Here is a 22,940-nt window from a genome sequence, read left to right as displayed (position 1 = left end):
TAAGCATCGGTTTTCATAAAAAAAACTATCCAAACCAAAAAGAAAGTATCCAAACATAGGTTTTCATAAAAAAACTATCCAAACCAAAAATAAATTATCGAAACATAGGTTTTCATTAAAAAAAACTATCCAAACCAAAAATAAAGTATCTAAACATAGGTTTTCATAAAAAAAACTATCCAAACCAAAAGTAAAGTATTGAAACATCGGTTTTCATAAAAAAAAATATCCAAACCAAAAATAAAGTATCCAAACATAGGTTTTCATAAAGAAAAAACGAGCCAAACCAAAAAGAAAGTATCTAAACATCGGTTTTCATAAAAAAAACTATCCAAACCAAAAATAAAGTATCTAAGCATCGGTTTTCATTAAAAAAAAACTATCCAATCCAAAAATAAATTATCGAAACATAGGTTTTCATTAAAAAAACTATCCAAACCAAAAATAAAGAATCTAAACATAGGTTTTCATTAAAAAAACTATCCAAACCAAAAATAAAGTATCGAAACATCGGTTTTCATTTTAAAAAACTATCCAAACCAAAAATAAATTATCGAAACATAGGTTTTCATTAAAATATATATCCAAACCAAAAATAAAGTATCCAAACATAGGTTTTCATAAAAAAACTATCCAAACCAAAAATAAATTATCGAAACATAGGTTTTCATTAAAAAAAACTATCCAAACCTAAAATAAATTATCTAAACATCGGTTTTCATAAAAAAAACTATACAAACCAAAAATAAAGTATCCAAACATCGGTTTTCATAAAAAAAACAATCCAAACCAAAAATAAAGTATCCAAACATAGGTTTTCATTAAAAAAAACTATCCAAACCAAAAATTAAAGTATCTAAACATCGGTTTTCATAAAAAAACTATCCAAACCAAAAATAAAGCATCTAAACATAGGTTTTCATTAAAAAAAACTATCCCAACCAAAAATAAAGTATCTAAACATAGTTTTTCATTAAAAAAAACTGCCCAAACCAAAAATAAATTATCTCAACACATCGGTTTTCATTAAAAAAAACTATACAAACCAAAAATAAAGTATCCAAACATAGGTTTTCATAAAAAAACTATCCAAACCAAAATTAAATTATCTAAACATAGGTTTTCATTTAAAAAAAACTATCCAAACCAAAAATAAAGCATCTAAACATAGGTTTTCATAAAGAAAAAACTAGCCAAACCAAAAATAAAGTATCTAAACATAGATTTTCATTAAAAAAAAACTATCCAAACCAAAAATAAAGCATCTAAACATAGGTTTTCATAAAGAAAAAACTAGCCAAACCAAAAATAAAGTATCTAAACATAGATTTTCATTAAAAAAAAACTATCCAAACCAAAAATAAAGCATCTAAACATAGGTTTTCATAAAGAAAAAACTAGCCAAACCAAAAATAAAGTATCTAAACATAGATTTTCATTAAAAAAAAACTATCCAAACCAAAAATAAAGTATCCAAACATCGATTTTCATTTTTTTAAAAACGATCCAAACCCAAAATAAATTATCGAAACATAGGTTTTCATTTTTAAAAAAACGATCCAAACCAAAAATAAAGAATCTAAACATAGGTTTTCATAAAAAAAACTATCCAAACCAAAAATAAAGTATCGAAACATCGGTTTTCATGAAAAAAAAACTATCCAAACCAAAAATAAAGTATCCAAACATCGGTTTTTATTTTTAAAAAACGATCCAAACCAAAAATAAAGTTTCTAAACATCGGTTTTCATTAAAAAAAACCTATCCAAACCAAAAATAAAGTATCCAAACATCGGTTTTCATTTTTTTTAAAAACCTATCCAAACCAGAAACCAAAAACAAGAGTATCCAAACAAAACAGCCCAAGTTTCTTGCACCCACATGACATGCCACAACCATCAGTTTTGTACCCACATGAAACCATGTTGGGCAAAGTGTCAGGGGCAACAGGAAGATCAGATTCCACTGGTATGAGGGTGTCATCCTGCAATCTCCATCCCATTTTGATGCTGCAAAGGATTTCCCATCCATTCCTGAACTGTATGTTAAGTGCGATATGAATGTTGTTTGGCTGCAGCACTAGTTGGGGGTACACCTGCTGGATGAAATGATGAACTCAGGAAACTGTGGCTAATTGTCCGTTTGTATACGGTGTAGCGACATTCATCAAGTGGTTTATAGTTGCTGCCACCATGCAGTTTGAGAATGAATCTTTCTCCTGCATGCTTTATCTCTTCCTGGGTGCTTTCAGTCTTTGTGAATGTGTCCAGCAGATGATAGTCCTTTTTTTGTGTGTACTTACTTTGTTAAAAGCTTTGCTCTTTTCCTGACGTTGCATTGCAGACACTGTATCACAACCGGTCACTGCATGTAGAAATAGTAAATGCTTGGTTGTGTCTCCGATGGGATCCTGAATTTCACAAATGTTGTACAGTTTTGTGCGGCTTGTGTGGCATAACATGTACATATCAGTATTAGTGGTTGCTCGAGTCATCAGCATGACCAGGAAGTCTGTGTCTGTCCCAACAACAACTGGCAGATTTTATAACTCTGTATGGCTAGTGCTGTTGAGACAATCAGTGTGTCCGCATCTGCCTCAGCCTCCCTGACATGTATGCCAGCCATAAGCATCAATCCAGCCTTATGCCAGCCACAAGCATAAGCGTAAAGTTTTTTCATCTGTCTTTTTTTTTTTTGGACACAAGATCGAGGCTCGTGTAAGAGCTAACATTAATCACCAAAAAAAAAACGGACACACAAAACATACAATAAAGGGAGTGAGAGACAAGATGGGGAGGGAGGGAGAGAGAGAGAGAGAGAGAGAGAGAGAGAGAGAGAGAGAGAGAGAAGCACAGAAGTACAACAGTAGAGAACAAACTCCCCCACTCCCTTCAATCCCACTCCTCTTTAAAACAGCTGTTCACCACCATCTCTTATCTTCCCCCATCCAAAACCTTGATCTTTTCTACCCCCATTAATTCACCCCAAATCCACTTTTTTGAAATTCCGCCTTCTTTCCTGGAAGTCCTTGCAGTGTCAATGTGTTTTTTTTTTTACCTCTCCCACCCATCCCCTCCCCCTTCCCATGCCTCCTCCCCCCAAGCCCCCTCCCTCTCACAGATCTCCCAATGTCCCTGCTCTCCTCTTGTCTCCCGCTCCCTTTATCATATGTTTTATGTCTCAGTTTGTCTTTTCGTGATCAATGTTAGCTCTTACACGAGCCTCGATCTTGTATACAAAAAATAATAATAAAAATGTAGAAACACCTGATCGCAATTGTGGTGTTCCTGCCTCTTCTGTCAGATTTCTATTTTGAGCTGTAATCGTGCTCTCACATGTATAGGTCTTCCGGCAAACAACGTGAACTCTCAATGGATACGTTTTCTCCAGTCTGTTGAAGCCCATCGTCTCGCTTTACGCTTGCCAACACAAGAGTCCTGCGGCCTTTGTCTCCAACGGTTGCAGTATTGGTCGAACCCAGCTTCTCATTGCATATTACACAAAGTCCATCCATTATCGGAAATGAGAAACAAATAAACATTAATATATACACCCACAAATAGCCACCATGCCGCCCACCATCTTTTTTCTTACTTAATCATGTAATACTTTATATCATTGGATTGCTTGTGCTTGAAAACCTATGTTTGGACACTGTATTTGCACCTCTGTCATGCCAGAATGCAAAGATATGTAGAAAATAGAGAATGGCAGTCATCTTGGACGCCATCTTGAATTCCCACTTTAGCAGAAGGAGGATTTTCGGGGACTTTTGATATATTTGTTATCATACTTTTATACATCTTTCCTGAAAGTTTCAGCTTGTTACCAATTTCTTCCGGGTTGAGGTCTATTTTGAGCTATTACTCTTGGCCTATATGCTATTTCTGCACCACCCTGTTCAACTGAAGCTCAAACTGAGTGATAAATAAACTTATCTCGGGTAGTGTTCCTTGAGCGTTAACACCGAATGTACGCAACATAAAATTAACAGCATCCTCAAACTTACCTCCATGAGCAGTGGCGAGCCTCGCAGAAAGGTCGATGCTGTTATCTGAAATACAACATGATGAAAGCAAACTGGCATCACCAAATGAGAACACAACCACAGTCTGAAGGCAACACCAGAGGGAAAGGTTGAGGTTACCAGGACAATCAACCAACATGGAGTGACTGTGAGCAGTCTGGAGGTAACACCAGAGGGAAAGGTCGAGGTTACCAGGACAATCAACCAACATTGAGTGACTGTGAGCAGTCTGGAGGCTACACCAGAGGGAAAGGTCGAGGTTACCAGGACAATCAACCAACATTGAGTGACTGTGAACAGTCTGGAGGCAACACCAGAGGGAAAGGTCGAGGTTACCAGGACAATCAACCAACATGGAGTGACTGTGAGCAGTCTGGAGGCAACACCAGAGGGAAAGGTCGAGGTTACCAGGACAATCAACCAACATGGAGTGACTGTGAGCAGTCTGGAGGTAACACCAGAGGGAAAGGTCGAGGTTACCAGGACAATCAACCAACATTGAGTGACTGTGAGCAGTCTGGAGGCAACACCAGAGGGAAAGGTCGAGGTTACCAGGACAATCAACCAATGTGGAGTGACTGGGAGCAGTCTGGAGGCAACACCAGAGGGAAAGGTCGAGGTTATCAGGACAATCAACCAATGTGGAGTGACTGGGAGCAGTCTGGAGGCAACACCAGAGGGAAAGGTCGAGGTTATCAAGACAATCAACCAATATGGAGTGACTGTGAGCAGCTTACTTAGCAACATCGCGGCGTATTCGAAAATGAAAGTCTTGCAGCAGACCGGAAGTATATTTTTAGATGTTAGACTTAGTGTTTTATAATTATAACACACATGTTCTAAACAAGTGACTGACATGCTCGAGCAAGACAGTTCATTGTCAAAACGTGACATCACACTCACAGCATCACATGCATGCGAAACCAGGCGAGACTTTTCAGTGAGTTCAGTAATTTCGGTGGAATGGCATGGACAGACCCAAAGAATGCCCATACCTACCAGAGGTCGAAGCAAACAGAAGAGCAGTCTTACATTGAGGAGCGCACCGGGCTAAATACAAAAAATGTTGCTGAGGAGGCACTGATATTCACTCCTCCCCTGCCACCACTTCTTCACTTCCTCTCACCCCACCCTCCCCACATCACGTCTCTCACCCGTAATTGGAGGGAACAACCAATCAATCAGCTTTCACCTAATCAATTATGCACAAGTGGCTAGGAGATTTATAATTAACTCCCTGCTATTCCAGCCAAAGAAAGGTAAATAAAGCAACAAAAAAAGCTCCACAAGGTAATCCCTTTGCCGTTTCAAACCCTCCCCAGGTTCCTCTACAGCGACATTCACAAGCAGCACGTACATGAGAATCACAATGCGACACGCCCCCACCCCCACCTCCACCGCCGGGCTGGTTTCATCACTTGTTGGTTCATCGTATGTGTATATGTGAGTATATGTATGTGTGTCCTTGGTTGTTATCTGCATAATTTGGGTTTTAGAAGGTGGATTGGAGTCCTCCCAGGACTCAAAGTATCTAGCTTCGCTTCGGTGAAGGATTGCGATTCTGGGCAAAGTTGTGAAGTTGTGTTGTTCTCAGAGTTTTGTTCCAAGGGCTCTTTTCAGGATCATCACTGAGCCCAGTGCAGACTCCAACTGTAGTTTGTTTTGTGATAATGTTCCCAGGGATGTTTGTAGGACATTTGTGAGGTTCTTCTTTATCAATCCTGTTTCTCCAATTATCACTGGTGTACTTCCGGCACTCTTCAGCTTCAAGGATCTTTTCACTTCATTCTTGAGGTCTTGATATTTGGTCATTTTCTTGATTTCTGCATTATATAGGCCAAAATCACTGGGCACTGAAACCTCAATTAGCAATGCCTTCTTTTCCTTTTTGTATCTGAGTACTACAGTCACGTGAAAAAGTAAGTACACCCCATGTAAAGTTTGGACTTCTTCAACATATTTCAACATACAGCGATTTGATCTTCATTTCAACAATATTGATAGATAAAGGTGATATAATATAACAAATATCATGAAACATTTACATTTTGTAGTCCATTGTATAATTTAAATAAACATAAATGCAAATTTCGCATGTGGAAAAAGTAAGTACACCCTTGGCTCTAATAGGTGGTATTGTCCCCTTTGGCAGAAACAACCTCAAGTAGGCGTTTCTTATAACTGTCTACCAGTCTCTGACATCGACTGGGAGAAATTTTTGCCCACTCCTCCATGCAGAATTCTTTCAGCTGTGCGATGTTTGAGGGGTTTCTTGCATGCACAGCTCGTTTCAAATCCCCCCACAACATCTCGATGGGATTTAGATCCAGGCTTCGACTTGGCCATTCCAGAACCCTCCATTTCTTTCTTTTCAGCCATTCCTTGGTGGATTTACTGGTATGTTTAGGGTCATTGTCATGTTGCAAGGTCCATCTTCGGTTGAGCTTCAACTTTCCGACAGATGGCCTCACATTATCCTCAAGCACCCTCTGGTACAATGAAGAATTCATAGTGGATTCTATGATGGTGAGCTGCCCAGGCCCTGATGCAGCAAAGCTGCCCCAAACCATAATATTTCCACCACCATGCTTTACAGTTGGTATCAGGTTATTGTGGTCAAATGGTGTCTTTGGTTTTCGCCAAACATGTCTTCTGGTACTGTGGCCAAATAGCTCTACCTTTGACTCATCTGTCCAGAGCACATTGTTCCAGAAGTGCTGGTCTTTGCCTAGGTGTTCATTGGCAAACTTTAGTCTTGCCCTGATGTTCTTTCTGGACAGCAAAGGTTTCCTCCTGGCACACCTTCCATGTAGATCAAATTTGTGCAGCCTCTTTCTAATGGTAGACTCGTGCACTTTGACATCAACAGTGGCAAGAGCTACCTGTAGGTCCCGTGATGACATTCTGGGGTTCTTAGAGACTTCTTTCAGCATCGTGCGGTCTGCTCTCGGGCTGAACTTGCTAGGGCGGCCTGGCCTGAACAAGTTGGCAGTTGTTTGGAATCTTCTCCATTTGTAGATGATCTTCCGGACAGTCGAATGATTGATTTCAAATTGTTTGGAGATCTTTTTAAATCCCTTCCCAGACTCGTAGGCATCTATAACCTTCTTTCTGAAGGCCTCAGAGAGCTCCTTTGATCTAGGCATGGTGACGCCGCACACTTCAACAACAAAGAGCAAACCAAACTAAATGTCTGAGGTTTAAATAAGACAGGTTCCTCCAAGATCCTCTCTAATGATGTTCTAATCATTTGCACCTGAGCTGGTGCACCTGATTCTAATTTTAGGTATTTGAAGTAGTGATAAATGTAGGGGTGGACTTACTTTTTCCACATGCGAAATTTGCATTTATGTTTATTTAAATTATACAATGGACTACAAAATGTAAATGTTTCATGATATTTGTTGTATTATATCACCGTTATCTGTCAATATTGTTGAAATGAAGATCAAATAGCTGTATGTTGAAATATGTTGAAAAAGTCAAAACTTTACATGGGGTGTACTTACTTTTTCACATGACTGTATGTCTGGTCGCAGGGCTTTGTTTACTATGTTCATGCTTGATGGGATCATCAGGGAATATGTGAACATTATGGACAGGGAATATGTCCTTCTTTACATTTATCACTTTTGGTTTATGTTTTTCACGAGTTTTGTGGAACTGGAACATTGAAATTTATGCAGATGGTCCAGTGGATTACTCTGCATACCTTGTTGTGTCTTTGGGTGTACAGCTGCTCTGACATGAGTTTTCTACATCCTGATAGGAGGTGACTTGTACTTCCTGTCTCTACCTTGTAAAACCTACACTTGTCTGATTGACTCAGTCCCACCTTCTTCTTTAAATCATTGGTGTAGTGTCCTTGATCTTGGGCATTAATAATGATTCGTTCACCGTCCCAGTTGAGCTGACCTCTTCTTAGCCATTCCGGCAATCTTTCTTTGTCTATCCCCAATCTGTCCAACTCTTTTTATATATATATCCCTGCTCTTTTTTTCTTTCTCCCAGTTGTCAATATATATCTGCTGTCTTTTCCTTTTTGTATCTGAATACTATGTCCTAGCCTGGTATTGGCTTTGCAGTTCGGGTGCTGGCTTGGGATCCTAGGATCGTGGGTTCGAATCCCGGTCGATTGCTGGATTAACACCAAGGGGGGGGGGGGGGGGGGTTGACTCTGCCTGTCATCCTTCCGAGGTCGGCAAATTGAGTACCAGTTCAGTGGTAATTCCCTGTGTGTCGCAATAGGCGACTAACAGGGTTGGCGGCAGGAAGGGCATTCAGCCGTAAAACATTGCTTCAAAAATGGGACTACGGTGCCCCAAAAAAGACCAACCCCTGCTCTGCAGGGAAACATGGCCTCTGAAGGCGGTTCTGCTTATATCTGAGTACCATGTCCGGTCACAATGCTTTGTTTTCTATGTTCACGCTGGATGGAATCATCAGGTCATACGTGAGCATTATGTCCTTGTTCTCAATGATTGCTTTTTGTTCATGTTTCCATGAGTTTTGTGGAACTGGGATATTGAAATTCCTGCAGATGTGACGATGGATTACTCTACATACCTTGTTGTGCCTTTGGGTGTGCAGCTGCTCTGATATGAGTTTTTTTTTACATCCCAATAGGAGATGACTTGTACTTTCTGTTTCTACGTTGTAGAACCTACACTTGTCCATCTGGCTCAGTCCGGCCATCTTATTTAGGCCATTGGTGTAGTTATGATGATTTGTTCTCCATCCCAGTTGAGCTGACCTCTTCTTAGCCATTCCAGTAATTCTTATTTGTCTATCCCCATTCTGTCCAACTCTTTTTTTTTTTTTATATCCCTGCTCTTTTTTCTTTCTCCCAGTTGTTACTATATAGATGCTTGTTTTGATATCGACTTTTTTGATATCCGTTTCTGGCCAGTTTACTATTACACACCTATATAGGAATGCTGGTACTGCTAGTTACCCTGCTCTCACGAAGCGAAAATCAGGGTTAGGCATGAGGTTGTGCCCGTAGGTGTGTACGTGTGGCGTACATGTCTGCATTTTTAAATTTCATTTTCTCGGCAACCGTTGGTCTGAATGATACGGAATTTTACCATAGGAGCGCCTCCCCATGTAGAATTTTTTTATTCATAATTATGACGTCATAGGTCACGTGGTATGGACGCCATCTTGGATAAACGTTACACCTCTATCTATCTATAATTCCAGTAATCTCTGTCTGTACGTTTGTACGTTTGTACGTCTGTTTGTCTGTGACCGCTGTTTCTCGACAACCACGGGTCCGATATACTTTTAACTTGCCAGGTATATTGCTGGGGACCCGAGGATGTGCCTTTTCAAGGTTTCATATTAATCGGACAATTACTTACCGAGCTATGTCCAAAAAACGATTCAACCAATCAGAGAGCAGCGAACGATCGCGTGTGCCGAACGTGGCGGGCACACTCTGCCTCGGATGGCACATTTGAGAGCGTATTCATTTATTTCACGTTTGCAAACTATGTTGGCGTTAAACTATGTTTTACAACTAATAAAAACGAATTTGCGATTCATTCGCTTTCCTGCGCGTTTGTGCACGCGATGGCGATTTCTTTACCAAACTCCGGAAGCCGTTCGCTTTGGACCAAACCATTGCATGTAAATAGAGGGGGGGGATTGTCACCGTACTCGCAAGCCGTTCGCTTTGGACCAAACCATTTCATGTAAATAGAGGGGGGGGATATAATTTTAGATATAGATATAGTACGGGCAATGCCCTAGTATATCCCAAAAGGCCAAATGGGAAAAAATTGAAACATGGCTCATTGTCAATTACTCCTCATGGGGAATCATGGGGAATAAGATATGCTGATGATGATGTCATCTGTGACTTCATTATGACGTCATAATTCGACAAGTACAACGCTTGATCTGATCAATATGAAAAAAAAATTCCTCTGCAACTGTTAGTCTGACGGACACGAAATTTGTACAATAGGAACACCTCCTCCTGTAGAATATTTTAATAATGACGTCATCGGTCACGTTGTACAGGTGCCATCTTGGAAAAATCGAAAAACGTTGCACCTCCATATCTCTGAAACCGCTCTGTGGAAAAAATTGAAACATGGCTCATTGTAAAGAACTCCCCATGGGGAATAATATATGTTAATTATCGTCATCTGTACCTTATTTATGACGTCATAATTCGACAAGTACAACGCTTGATTTGATCAGTATGAATTGTTTTTTCTCTGCAATTCCTGATCCGATTGTCACAACATTTTCACCATAAGAGCATCTCCCCCTGAAGAATATTTTCATGATAATTATGATGTAATAGGTCACGTGGTACAGGCGCCATCTTGGAAAACTGAAAAACGTTAACCTCTATATCTCCAAAACCGCTCCATGGAAAAAATTGACATGTGGCACATTATAAAGAACTCCGCATGGGGAATAGGTGTTAACGGTAATTGGTGTCATAATTATGACGTCATAATTTGACATGGAGAACGCTTAGTCTGATCAGTTTGAAATTTATTGTGTGATCTATGCAACAATTATATTTGAGAATACACATTTATGATGTAATCGCTCACGTGGTTTGGCAGCCATATTGGATGAAAGAAAGAAAAACGTTCAAAAACAAAAGAGTTGGCTCGCACCCAGTTGCCTGCACAGGCAGGGTAAGTATTCTAAGAATACCATCTAGTTGGTTTTTGGCTTTAATTTTGTTTCTTGGGCTGAGATGTTATCAGGATCAGCCTCGTTTTATGCAGGTATTCTTTGGTAATTGTTTCATACATTTTGATGATAAATTTGGTGGCCCTCTTCTAACTCCAAGGTATTTGTAATATGCTTCCTTGTCTAGCTCCTGTATTGCTGCATTTAGGTCGATTTTGATGTCCGTTTTTGTTGGTCTACCTTGCACAAATGTGCACCTGGCACACTTATCCAAGCCAAATTCCATTTGGATGTCGTCGGAGAACCGTTTCACTAATTTCAGTTGTTCTGCCAATTTTAAGGCAGAACACCAAGTGAGGGCACTGAGCGGTGAGGCGGTGAGGATACCGAGCGGTGAGGTGGTGAGGACACCGAGCGGTGAGGCGGTGAGGACACCGAGCGTACCGGAGGTTGCGTATTCAAATCCAGCTGAAGGCAGTATTAGGATTAGGATTGTAAGCCTCAGATAGTCAAGTTAGTTTCAACAGTAGTGCTGTGCAACCATTGGCTTATCGGTAAAAAATCAAGCTGGCTCATTAATGACCTTCAGGTTTTGTTTTTTCATGAATGACCTTCAAACTGCCTCTCTAATCCTGTTATAGTCTGCATGTGATGCTTGCACCATCACTATCAGTGACTCTTATTCCCTTCTCCATTACAGGATGCCATTCTGAATGACCAAGGGTCGACCCTTTACCTGCACATGAGTCAACCCTTTTTGCCGTACAAGGGTCGACCCTTTCCTGTACTAGGGGGGAGGAGGGGATCGAGGCGACAAAAATTCCATTATATTTGCATCCAACCTCGTTATAGAGATTCGCATGATCAATGGAAAGGTAAATTTAAAACAATCAAAAGAACCAAAGAATGAGTGTTTGTAATTCAAGCTTGAGACAGTTACTATAGGGATTCATGGATCGATGGTACAGTTTCTGTATTATCACCTGGAATGGCGTTTGGGTGATGAGTGCATTGTCGGCTTTCAGAGGCGGTTCCCATGCATTGTTCTGGTGGTTGAGATGTGGTGGTACAAACACGGGTGCGGTGTTGCTGCGTTTGCCCGTCACATCGACTCCAAGATGCCCAGGTGTTCCAGTCTCCTGTGCACACCGATAACATAAGCACAGCAAGCCGAACTGGAACATATTTGAATAACACAACAATCACCTTCATCATATTGTAATGCCCTTGTGTAATTCCAAATATTTTTTAAAAATGCTAAATTTCATTTTCTCTCCCTCAATTCGGACCACATTTTCCAGGTATCCATCAATAAATCCACCCATCTAAGGGATAAATCACCTACTGTTCACAAGAGCCATCCATCCTTATCCTTGGGACAACATCCATCCTTAGGACGAAATATACAATGATGCCTCCCCCTGTATTTACATATGTGAAACACCAGGATGACAGTTTATCGCTGGGCCGAGATTCGCAACAAAACCAAACAAGAACAATGATTGTCATTACCTTAATTGCTGACGTCATTTTTGGAAGCCCTTTTTTTGTAACTGCAACGTTACCTGAAGAATTTCAGCAGGGATAGAATGCCTGAATTTCCAAATGATTCAAACCGAGCAGAAATCCGGTGAATTCCGCCACCACATCTGCCCTCACTGTTCGATGAAAGTGTCCCTGTGGGATTCTTCTCACTGCCCAAGCTGCTTTCACGGCTGAGAAATCACAAATGTGGTCTGTCACGCTCGCTTCACAAAGCTCCAGGTGTCTTGTGGCACTTTAAAGTGACGCATCAACGGTTGAAACTCATGAGTATGAATTTCCGCTGCATGGATTTGATTGGTGTGTCTGGCTTTTCCAACCCCCTTGTTTGGGTTTTAAAGAGGGATTTACAATTATTTTCTTCACTCTTAAGAAATGTTAGCGGAGGAATGTCTTGTTACGTGGTGATGTCGAAAACGTTGAGTCATTCTTTGTTAAATTAAAGGTTGGAGAGCGAAAGGTATATAATATATATTATGACAGCCCCAGGTTTTGGGTCTAATACAATGGGAGGGGGGATGCCTTGATTTTTTCCCGAAGTACCGGACCTGAGGCCGCCAGTTACAGATAACTCCGATATCTGGACGGGTTACGAGGTGACCGTAAATACCAATTAGTCGACCACGTAGTCCAGGGTCCTCCGTCTAATTTCAGTTTACGTGGAGGTCACATTGTCTCCCAACTGGGGGCCGCGCCCTCGGTTGTACACCGATCTTATCTTAATTTGATCTTAATTGGTTGCAGCCGAGCGAAGAACTGCCGGTGCACACCTGACTTGGACTAGAGCCAATTAATTATTTAGGGAATTATAACCTCCCAGACTGACACTAGGTGAGGACGGTGCTACACCAATGGAAGAAAGGGTGGACACAGCAGATCGGAAAAAGAGTTCAACAATAGGGGAATTTATTATTTACAATGTGAATATGAAATATGGGGGGAGGGGGTAGGGTGGGGAGAAGGAGGGAGGAGTGGGACGGGTGAGGGAAGGGGGACTTCAATGTTATTTAAGCACTGTAATGTAGAAAGAAAGCAGTCAACAGGAAACCAAAAAGGGGAGATGCAAGGAGGAGACAATTTCAAGCAATGGAGGATGCAAGCAAGCAAAACACAGAAAGGAAAAGGGACGAAGAGCGGAACTATACCTATTCCTTACTTATCATCATAACATGGTACTTGGCTGCCCAATCAGAACATCCGTGGAGGATAGATAGTCCAGAAAGAAAGAATGAGGTGTTTTCGACGTATTCGCTCACCAGGTGTGGCAGTCATGCAAGATAAATGGGATTTTCCAGAGGGTCAGAGACCTCGTTGATGAAGAATAGGCTGGGGACAGAACAGAACACTGCCTTGGGACACCTCAGCATTGACAGGGGGAAGAGATGAAAGGATTCCATAGAGTGCCACACATCGGCTATGAGAGTAGAGGAAGTCATGTGTGGGGTTGGCCTTGGACCCCATAGGCAGACAGTTTGGAGAGTAAGGGAAGATGCCAGAATGTATTGAAAGCTCGCGATGTGTCCAGAGATACAACCTGATCTTATGTCTGACATTGAAGGCCTCTCCATCCATTGTTGGGTGAGTAGAAGGAACATGTCCAAGGTAGAGCGACCTGGTCTGAATACGAGTCGGTGATCTGAGATGAGGCCGTTTTAGAAAAGGAACCATTTTATGAAAACTGCGATGACGAATTCCATGACCTTGCTGATGATTTTATACAAGCAGGAAGGTGTGTAGTTAAGAGGATCGGTTATTTGCACCTTTTTCTGTATTGCTGTGATGTTGGTGGATTTGCAAGCAGATGGACTATGACCTAGGGTTAATGATAAGGTGCAAATGGCAAGGAGAGGAGGTGTAAGATCAGCAAAGCAGGTTTAGGACACGTGAGCTGATGCCGTCCGGTCAAGTTGCAGAATCAGAGTCGAGGGTTGCCAGAAACTTCTCCATCTTCTCAGGTGTAAAACACACAGAGTCGACTTTGAAACTTGATGACAACAGCTAAAAACAAATTTGAAATGTATTAAACAGTGTTCTCTATATTCACATAATAAAGGTTTGTGGGCTAGCCCTGGTGTTGGGCTAGCGGCTGGGGTGCCGGCTTAGGATCCTAGGATCCTGGGTTCGAATCCCGGTCGATCGCTGAATTAACGCCAGGGGGGTTGACTCAGCCTGTCATCCTTCCGAGGTCGGCTAATTGAGTACCAGTTCACTGGTAATTCCCTGTTTGTCGTTAAAGGCGGCAAAAAGGGTTGGTGGCAGGCAGGGCATCCGGGCGTAAAACATTGCTTCAAAAAGGGGACCAAAAAACAACAACAACCACGGTTCCCGAAAAAGGCCAACCCCCACTTTGCGGGGAAAAATGGCCTCTAAAGGTGGTTAATTTTTTTTATGTTTAAAGGTTTGTGAAAATTTGATGACACAAGCTGAAATGGTAAACCATTGCAAAACCTTGTCTCCCACTGCGCAATGTGCAGGTGAACTAATAAGGCCCAATTATACTCACTGTGACTTTGCACTTTGACCAAATTATCAATTAGTCCTCTCCCTATTTTGATAATAAAGGTTAAATCTTTGTTGAAAATTTGATGACAAAAGCTCAAATGGTAAATATTTATGGCCTGGACGGACACACACACACACACACACACACACACACACACACACACACACACACACACACATATACACACACACACACACACACACACACACACACACAAACACGTACATACATATACACACACACACACACACACAAACCTCGTTTTTTCATTTCTGTTCCTCTCACAATTCTATCTCTCTCTTTTATTCACAGACACACACACACACACATACACACACACAGACACACACACATACACACACACACACACACACACACACATACACACACAGACACACACACATACATACACACACACACACAGACACACACACATACATACACACACACACACAGACACACACATACACACATACACACACAGACACACACACATACATACACACACACACACACACACACACATACACACACACACACACACACGCACCACACACACACACACACACACACACACACACACACACACACACACACACACACACACACACACACACACACACACACTTTTCCCAGGGTTCTCCTGTGCTGGGGTCGGGCTAGCCATGTGCTACCAAAGACAAATGTCCGTGGTGATCACCAATTAATTAGCAACAAAAATCAAATCACAAGAAAGAGCAATCAGAGATTGCACACCCTTTCCAGGACGTGTTTGGGTGGTTTTGTCAATGGATCTTTTGCAACCTCGAGGAATTTTGGGTCCTCCGGGTGTTTTAGGTATTCTGGTTATTAGGGGTCTTTGTGGTATTTAGGGTCTTCAAGGGTCTCAGGGTTGTAAAGGGGCTAATGTAATCAATACACATACAGTACTCATGTTGTGTGAGGACAGACGAACAAACAAGAAATCTAGTGGGAACAAGCGTTACGCCTAGGTTCCCCGTCGGTGAAGTGATGTGAGTTGACAAAGTGGAAGACGCAGAAAACATGCTATGATATGATATTTCGCTCACAAGGTTTTTTTTTTTTTTTGTATACAGAGTCGAGGCTCGTGAAAGAGCTAACATTTATCAAACAAACAAATCAAACAAACAAGCAAACAAAGTATATAAAAAGGGGAGCGGTCGACAAGATGGGGAGAGAAGGGGAGGAAGCACACAAACACAACATTTGAGAGCAGGGACATCGGGAGATGTGTGGGAGGGAGAGGTCCTGGGGGGAGGCAGGATAGGTATAAAACGCAAGGACACCAAGGACTTCCAGGAAAGAAGTCAAAAGTCACCTCAAAAAAGTGGATTTGGGGGTGAAATTAGCGGGGGTAGAAAAGATCAAGGTTTTGGATTGGGGAAGATAAGAGATGGTGGTGAACAGCTGTTTTAAAGACCTGGAGGGAGGAGTGGGATTGAAGAGAGTGAGGGAGTTTGTTCCAGAGGCGGGAGAAAAGAGGAATGAAGGAGTGAAGGTGAGCAGAAAGTCTTGATTTTGGCAGTTTAACCATAAGAGGGTTGCAGGCAGATCTTGTGCGACCTGCAGAAATAATTGGGGGACAGAGCCCAGAGAGAGCTGGGGGGGCAAGGCCGGAGAGGAGTCGGTAGAAGACGGAAAGACCACCAACCTGCCTGCGGTGATTAAGTGAAAGGCCCTCGGAGATAGCGTCATCGCGGGAGATTCCAATGATTCTGAACGCTTTGGTTTCAACAGCATGAAGACGAGCTAGGTGTGAGGCAGGAGCACCAGCCCAGAGGGGAGAGCAGTACTCCATTGAGCTGCGGATGAAGGCCTTGTATGTGGTGAGGAGTTCAGGTGTGCCAAGGAAGGACTTCGCACGACGGAGGTTGCCTGGTCGGCGACTGGCTTTGGAGGCCAGCTTGGAAATGTGGTTTTCCCAGGAAAGATCATGGCAGATAGTGAGACCCAAAAGCTTGAGTGACAGAACTTCTTGGAGATGATTATTCAGAAAGTAGATGGGAGGGTTGTCCAGTCGGTCTTTTCGGAGAGACATCGTAAGAGTGTGAGATTTGTCAGGATTGAAAGACATGTTCCACTTGTTTGCCCAGTCTGTGATTTTGTCCAGGTCTGCAGAGAGTGAGGAGGCTGCAGACTGCCGATCTGGGGGATGAGGAATGGAGCGGCAGAGAGTGGAGTCATCAGCAAAGAGATAGAGAGGATTTTCAAGAGAGTCAGAGAGATCATTGATGAAGACCAGAAAAAGCACGGGGCCCAGAACACTGCCTTGGGGAACTCCAGCCTGAACAGGAAGGGGAGATGAGAGAAACCGATTCAGGGCCACACGTTGACTACGACTAGAGAGGAAGTCCGCCAGCCATGCGTGGAGATTTCCATGGATACCAAAGGAGGAGAGTTTGGTGAGCAGAGCGGGGTGCCAGACCGTATCGAAGGCACGTGATATGTCGAGGTAGACAGCTCTTTTTTTTTTTTTTTTCTTTTTTTTTGTATACTGAATCGAGGCTCGTGAAAGAGCTAACATTTATTTCACAAACAAATCAACCAGACAAACAAAATATACAAAAAGAGGGAGCAGAAGACAAGATGGGGAGAGAAGGGGAAGCACACAACCACAACATTTGAGAGCAGGGAGAAGTGTGTGTGGAAGGGAGAGGGCTTGGGGGCAGGAGGCGTGGGAAGGGGGGGGGGCGGGGGGGTGGGAGAAGTATAAAACACAAGGGGACCGAAATTAGCGGGGGTAGAAAAGATCAAGGTTTTGGATGGGGGAGGATAAGAGATGGTGGTGAACAGCTGTTTTAAAGACCTGGAGGGTGGAGTGGGATTGAAGAGAGTGAGGGAGTTTGTTCCAGAGGCGGGAGAAAAGAGGAATGAAGGAGTGAAGGTGAGCAGAAAGTCTTGATTTTGGCAGTTTAACCATAAGAGGGTTGCAGGCAGATCTTGTGCGACCTGTAGGAATATTTGGGGGACAGAGCCCAGAGAGAGCTGGGGGGGGCAAGGCCGGAGAGGAGTCGGTAGAAGACGGAAAGACCACCAACCTGCCTGCGGTGAGTGAGTGAAAGGCCCTTGGAGTTAGCTTCATCACGGGAGATTCCAATGATTCTGAACGCTTTGGTTTCAACAGCGTGAAGATGGGCTAGGTGTGAGGCAGGAGCACCAGACCAGAGGGGAGAGCAGTATTCCATAGAGCTGTGGATGAAAGCCTTATATGTGGTGAGGAGCTCAGGTGTGCCAAGGAAGGACTTCGCACGATGGAGGATGCCCAGTCAGCGACTGGCTTTGGAGGCCAGATTTGAAATGTGGTTTTCCCAGGAAAGATCATGGCAAATAGTGAGACCCAAAAGCTTGAGTGACAGCTTGAGTGACCATTTCCACGCTAAATCTAATGGAAGAACAGGATTTTAGGACCCGTGGGCTGATGCCGTCAGGTCCAGTTGCAGAATCAGAGTCGAGGGTTGACAGAAACATTTCCACCTTGTCAGGAGGAAAGGACACGGAGTCCAGGAGCAGCTGGGTATGACTGGGTATGGTGGGTACAGAGATGGATGGGTTTGGGACACAAGATTTAGAGGCAAACACAGAGTTGAGGCATTCAGCTTTTTCACGTGCGGAGTCAGCTGTGTAGCCATTTGAGGTAAGGGAGGGGATGGAGCGGGAACAAATACCAGAAACAGATTTGACCAGACTCCACCAGGATTTGGAAGAGAGAGAAAGATAAGAGAGTTCGGTCTTGAGAACGGAGAGATATTGTTTCCTGGCTCTCCTGAGGGTGGACACACACTTGTTTCGGGCTTTGTGAAAGGAAATGAGATTTCCTTCCGTTGGATTTGCTTTCCAGGAGACGAAGGCAAGTTGTTTCTGGGCAACAGCCTCACCACAAGATTCCGTGTACCATGGACGGGAGGAAGTGTATGACAACTGAAGACGAGATGGGATAAATCTGTGCATGAGAGAGAGCAATTTACTTTGGAAGAATTCCCAGGATGAGTTGATGTCAGAGGTGGTAGAGATGGGAGACCAGTCCAGATGATTGATGGCTGCTTGAAGACCGTGCCAGTTGGCCTGAGTGAAATGCCAGAATCGTCGAAGCTGAGCAGGCTCCATGAGAATGGTCAGAGAGATGTCCACTTTAACAAGCACATGATCAGATGATCCAATTGGAGCAGAAGAAGAGCAGCAGACATTTTCAGGGAAGTTAGTCATAACCAAGTCCAGAAGAGAAGATGCTCCGTTGACTGAGATCCGGGTCGGGAAATTGACAGATTGTGTCAGTCCCAGTGAGTCGCAGAAGTCCTTTGCTGAGGAGCCATGGCTGGTGAGAGGGGTACCCACACCCAGCCAACTGGCATGGTGACAATTGAAATCACCACATATGAGGAAGAGAGAGTTGGGATGAGTCGATAGAAGTTGGTCCATATTATCAGACAGCGAGATGTAGATGGAGTCATCACTGTTTGGTGGACGGTACAACACACATATGAACAAGAGGTGGGACGAAGGGGAAGCCGTAGCCAGAGGTATTCCTGGGGGTGAGGTGGAGAGAGTGCAGTGCAGGGCGAGTGAGGAAGAGAGTTTTTGATAAAGATAGCAACCCCACCTCCAGGACGAGGCTCAGGTCTATCATACCGGAGGAGGGAGTAACCCGGGAGAGATACTAAGGAATCATAGACATCATGAAGGAGGAAAGTTTCTGTTAAGCAGATCACGTCTGGTTTGACAGAAGCAACCTGTATGGAGAGATCAGTTAAGTTTGAACGAAGGCCCCGGATGTTTGAGGTCCATACCGTTAATGAAGAGGAAGGGGGAGCATCGGATACAGAACAGGGGGGAGGGGTGGTAGGGTAAGATGTGTAAGAGGTGGAAGACGTAGGGAAAGCTGTTGAAGGTGTGTCAGAGATTTCAGAATAGCTCGGAGAAAGGGAAGGATGGAGCGGACAAAAGGTTTGATAGTGATTGGGTGAGGCACAATGAGGTGTTATTTGAGTAGGGGGAAGAGCGAGGCAGAAGGTTGGGGGAGATGGAGGTGAGAGTTGGAAGGGGGAAGATGCGGGGAGGACGCTTTGAGGAGGGGGGGGGGTGAGAGGTGGGAAATTGAGAAGAAATGAGGGTGGGGAGATTTGAAGGGGAGGGGCGAGGGGGGAGTTTAGGAGGGAAGGGACAAGGGGAGGGATTTGAAAGGGATGGGATATGGGGGAGATTTGGAGGGGAGGGGTGAGGGAGGAGTCTAGGAGGGGAGGGGCGAGGGGGAGTCTTGGAGGGGAGGGGTGAGGGGGTAGTTTAGGAGGGAGGGGGCAAGGGGGGAGATTTGAAAGGGATGGGGGATGGGGAGGATTAGGAGGGGAGGAGAAAGGGAGAAGATTTGAAAGGGATGGGTGATGGGGAAGATTTGGAGGGTAGGGGTGATGGGGAAGATTTGGAGGGGAGGGGTTATGGGGAAGATTTGGAGGGGAGGGGTGAGATTGGATTTTAGAAAGTGTACGATTAATGGGAAACGAACATTTATTGCAAAATGAGTTTCTTGTGACCTTAGAGTCAAAAATACGTTTGAGGACGCTGGATGGAGGATGGAGTGCAGGAGAGTTTAGGGAATGTAGAAAAAAAGGCACTATAAGAGATGGAATTTTTTGGGGGGATGAATAGATTTGGTGAGCAAGTCGAAAGCAGCCTTTTAAAGAAGAAGAAGAAAAAGGTGTTATAATATACGATGGAATACAGAACTTGAGGGGAAAGTGTAAACATTGTATGGTTAATAACAGTGAAAACTATCTGGGGAAATGGGGGAGAAACACGTGGTCGAAGAACGAACGAACGAATAAGAACGAATAAACGAATGAGAACAAAGAATAAGAACAGAGAAGGAAATGTTTTTGTTTTTTGTATTTTTGTTTTTTTTTTAGTTGAGATTTACACAAGGAAGTAGGCTATGGGGTGAAAAGACTGGGAAAAGCAGAGAACGAAAGTTATTGGAGCACAAACGACGGACCGCTGAGAGAAAAACAAAGCCTCAAGGTTGTACACTGTACTGGTACAAGGCCTCAAAAGACACGAGATGAATTAACACGATTTTTATACAGGTATGAAAGATTTGCACCGAAAATCTTCCTCGGGACACAATATACGTACACACACCATAAAATAAATACAGTTATAACGAAAATACAAATGGGAACAATTACTTTACTTGGATTTCGATGGAGAGCTGCGAATAAACGAAACCTCACAGGCAAGACCGGAAGCGGCGGTTCAGACATACATGGAGGCGGCCATCTTGGATTTTGACGTGGCCACCCAATTTTCAATAGCGTTCTTCCTTTTGCCTAGATACACCCACACACCAGATTAGAAGTTGGTACTTCGCTTATTTTTCAAGATATTCATCTCACAAGGTTCAGACATACATGGCGGCGGCCATCTTGGATTTTGACGTGGCGACCCAATTTTAAACAGCGTTCTTGCTTGTGCCTATATACACCCACACACCAGATTAGAAGTTGGTACTTCGCTTATTTTTCAAGATATTTCGCTCACAAGGTTCAGACATATATATGGTGGCGGCCATCTTGGATTTTGACGTGGCGACCCAATTTTCAATAGCGTTCTTGCTTGTGCCTATATACACCCACACACCAGATTAGAAGTTGGTACTTCGCTTATTTTTCAAGATATTTCGCTCACAAGGTTCAGACATATATATGGTGGCGGCCATCTTGGATTTTGACGTGGCGACCCAATTTTCAATAGCGTTCTTCCTTATGCCGAGATACACCCACACACCAAATTAGAAGTTGGTACTTCGCTTATTTTTCAAGATATTCATCTCACAAGGTACAGACATACATGGCGGCGGCCATCTTGGATTTTGACGTGGCGACCCAATTTTAAACAGCGTTCTTCCTTGTCCCTAGATACACCCACACACCAGATTAGAAGTTGGTACTTCGCTTATTTTTCAAGATATTCATCTCACAAGGTTCAGACATACATGGCGGTGGCCATCTTGGATTTTGACGTGGGTTGCACCCACACACCAAATTCGAATGCGGTCCTTCGCTTACGCACGCACGCACGCCAGCACGCATGCCCGCACGCACGCACGCACGGACGGACGGACACACGGACGGAGGGGAAAACCATAGTCCCCCTTTCGCTCCGCTGTGCGACGGGGGACAAAAAAAGAGGAATGAAAGATTAAAGGTGAGCAGAGAGTTTTGATTTTGACATTTTCACCAGAAGAAGGTTGCTGGCAGATTTTGTGCGACCTGCATGAATATTTGGGGGACCTTTGTTGACCTTTGGCATATGTTGACCTTTTGGCCTCTGTTGACCTCACAAATAATTGGTGGTTCAATTTCGTGATCTGATGTGCAAATCGTCTTCAGATTTCTCGTCAATCGGATGAAAATTGATGATTTTAGAAATAGGACATTGAAGTTGTTGACCTTTGGCCTATGTTGACCTTTGACCTCAAAATAAATAGGCTTCTTGCTTATGACCAGCTCTACCGTTTTGTGGTTTTGTGCAGATCGGTTTACAATTGTGACCTGTAGGTGATTGACATACAGACAGAAAGAGTAACACACACGAACAACCAATATATTAGGTGTTACCGGAAAGGTGGAAAGTAATGTCGTTTTGACAAGATTGTCACAGCTTAAAAAGGACAATACTTTCCGGTGCACCTAATACTTGAAAAATCCTCCATTTGCACAAGTAACAAACGGACAAATGAAAAATCACTCATAGAGTGACACGCGGCAAAACAGAACAAAGTAGCATGGCACTCAGTGGAGCATCCTTTTGACCACAAAAGTAGTTGGTGGTTGAATTCAGTGATCTGATATGTAAACCATCTTCAAAGTTTAAGTTAATCGGTTTAAAATTGACAATTTTAGCAATTTGGCCTATGTTGACTTCAAAAATAGTTGGGGGTTGAATTCAGTAAGCTGATATGAAAATCGTTTTCAAATTTCAAGTCAATCGGATGAAAATTGAGGATTTTAGAGATTTGAAATTGTTGTTGACCTTTGGCCTATGTTGACCCTTTGGCCTATGCTGATCTCAAAAATAGTTGGTGGTTGAATTGAGTTAGCCGATATGTAAATCTCTTTCAAATTTCAAGTCAATCGGATGAAAATTGGGGATTTTGTTAAATTTGAACAAAAAGGGGTTGACCTTTGCCCTATGTTG

General features: G+C 43.0%; 1 protein-coding gene across 1 annotated transcript in view; it reads right to left on the bottom strand.

Annotated features, from left to right (window-relative positions):
• Positions 1–22,940, bottom strand: part of LOC137438283 (semaphorin-5A-like) — a 109,224-nt gene that overhangs the window by 33,961 nt on the left and 52,323 nt on the right. The window contains exons 5-6 of the mRNA XM_068133414.2: positions 11,671–11,826; positions 4,010–4,054 (exon numbers count right to left, since the gene is read on the bottom strand). Of these exons, the coding sequence (XP_067989515.2) occupies positions 4,010–4,054; positions 11,671–11,826 (201 nt within the window). The remainder of the gene's footprint in view (positions 1–4,009; positions 4,055–11,670; positions 11,827–22,940) is intronic.

Source organism: Myxine glutinosa, chromosome 12, assembly GCF_964187855.1.
Source record: "Myxine glutinosa chromosome 12, kmMyxGlut1.1, whole genome shotgun sequence".
NCBI classification, from domain to species: domain Eukaryota; kingdom Metazoa; phylum Chordata; class Myxini; order Myxiniformes; family Myxinidae; genus Myxine; species Myxine glutinosa.
Note: the sequence above shows the minus strand (reverse complement) of the source record. Positions and strands in the feature narration are given on the sequence as shown.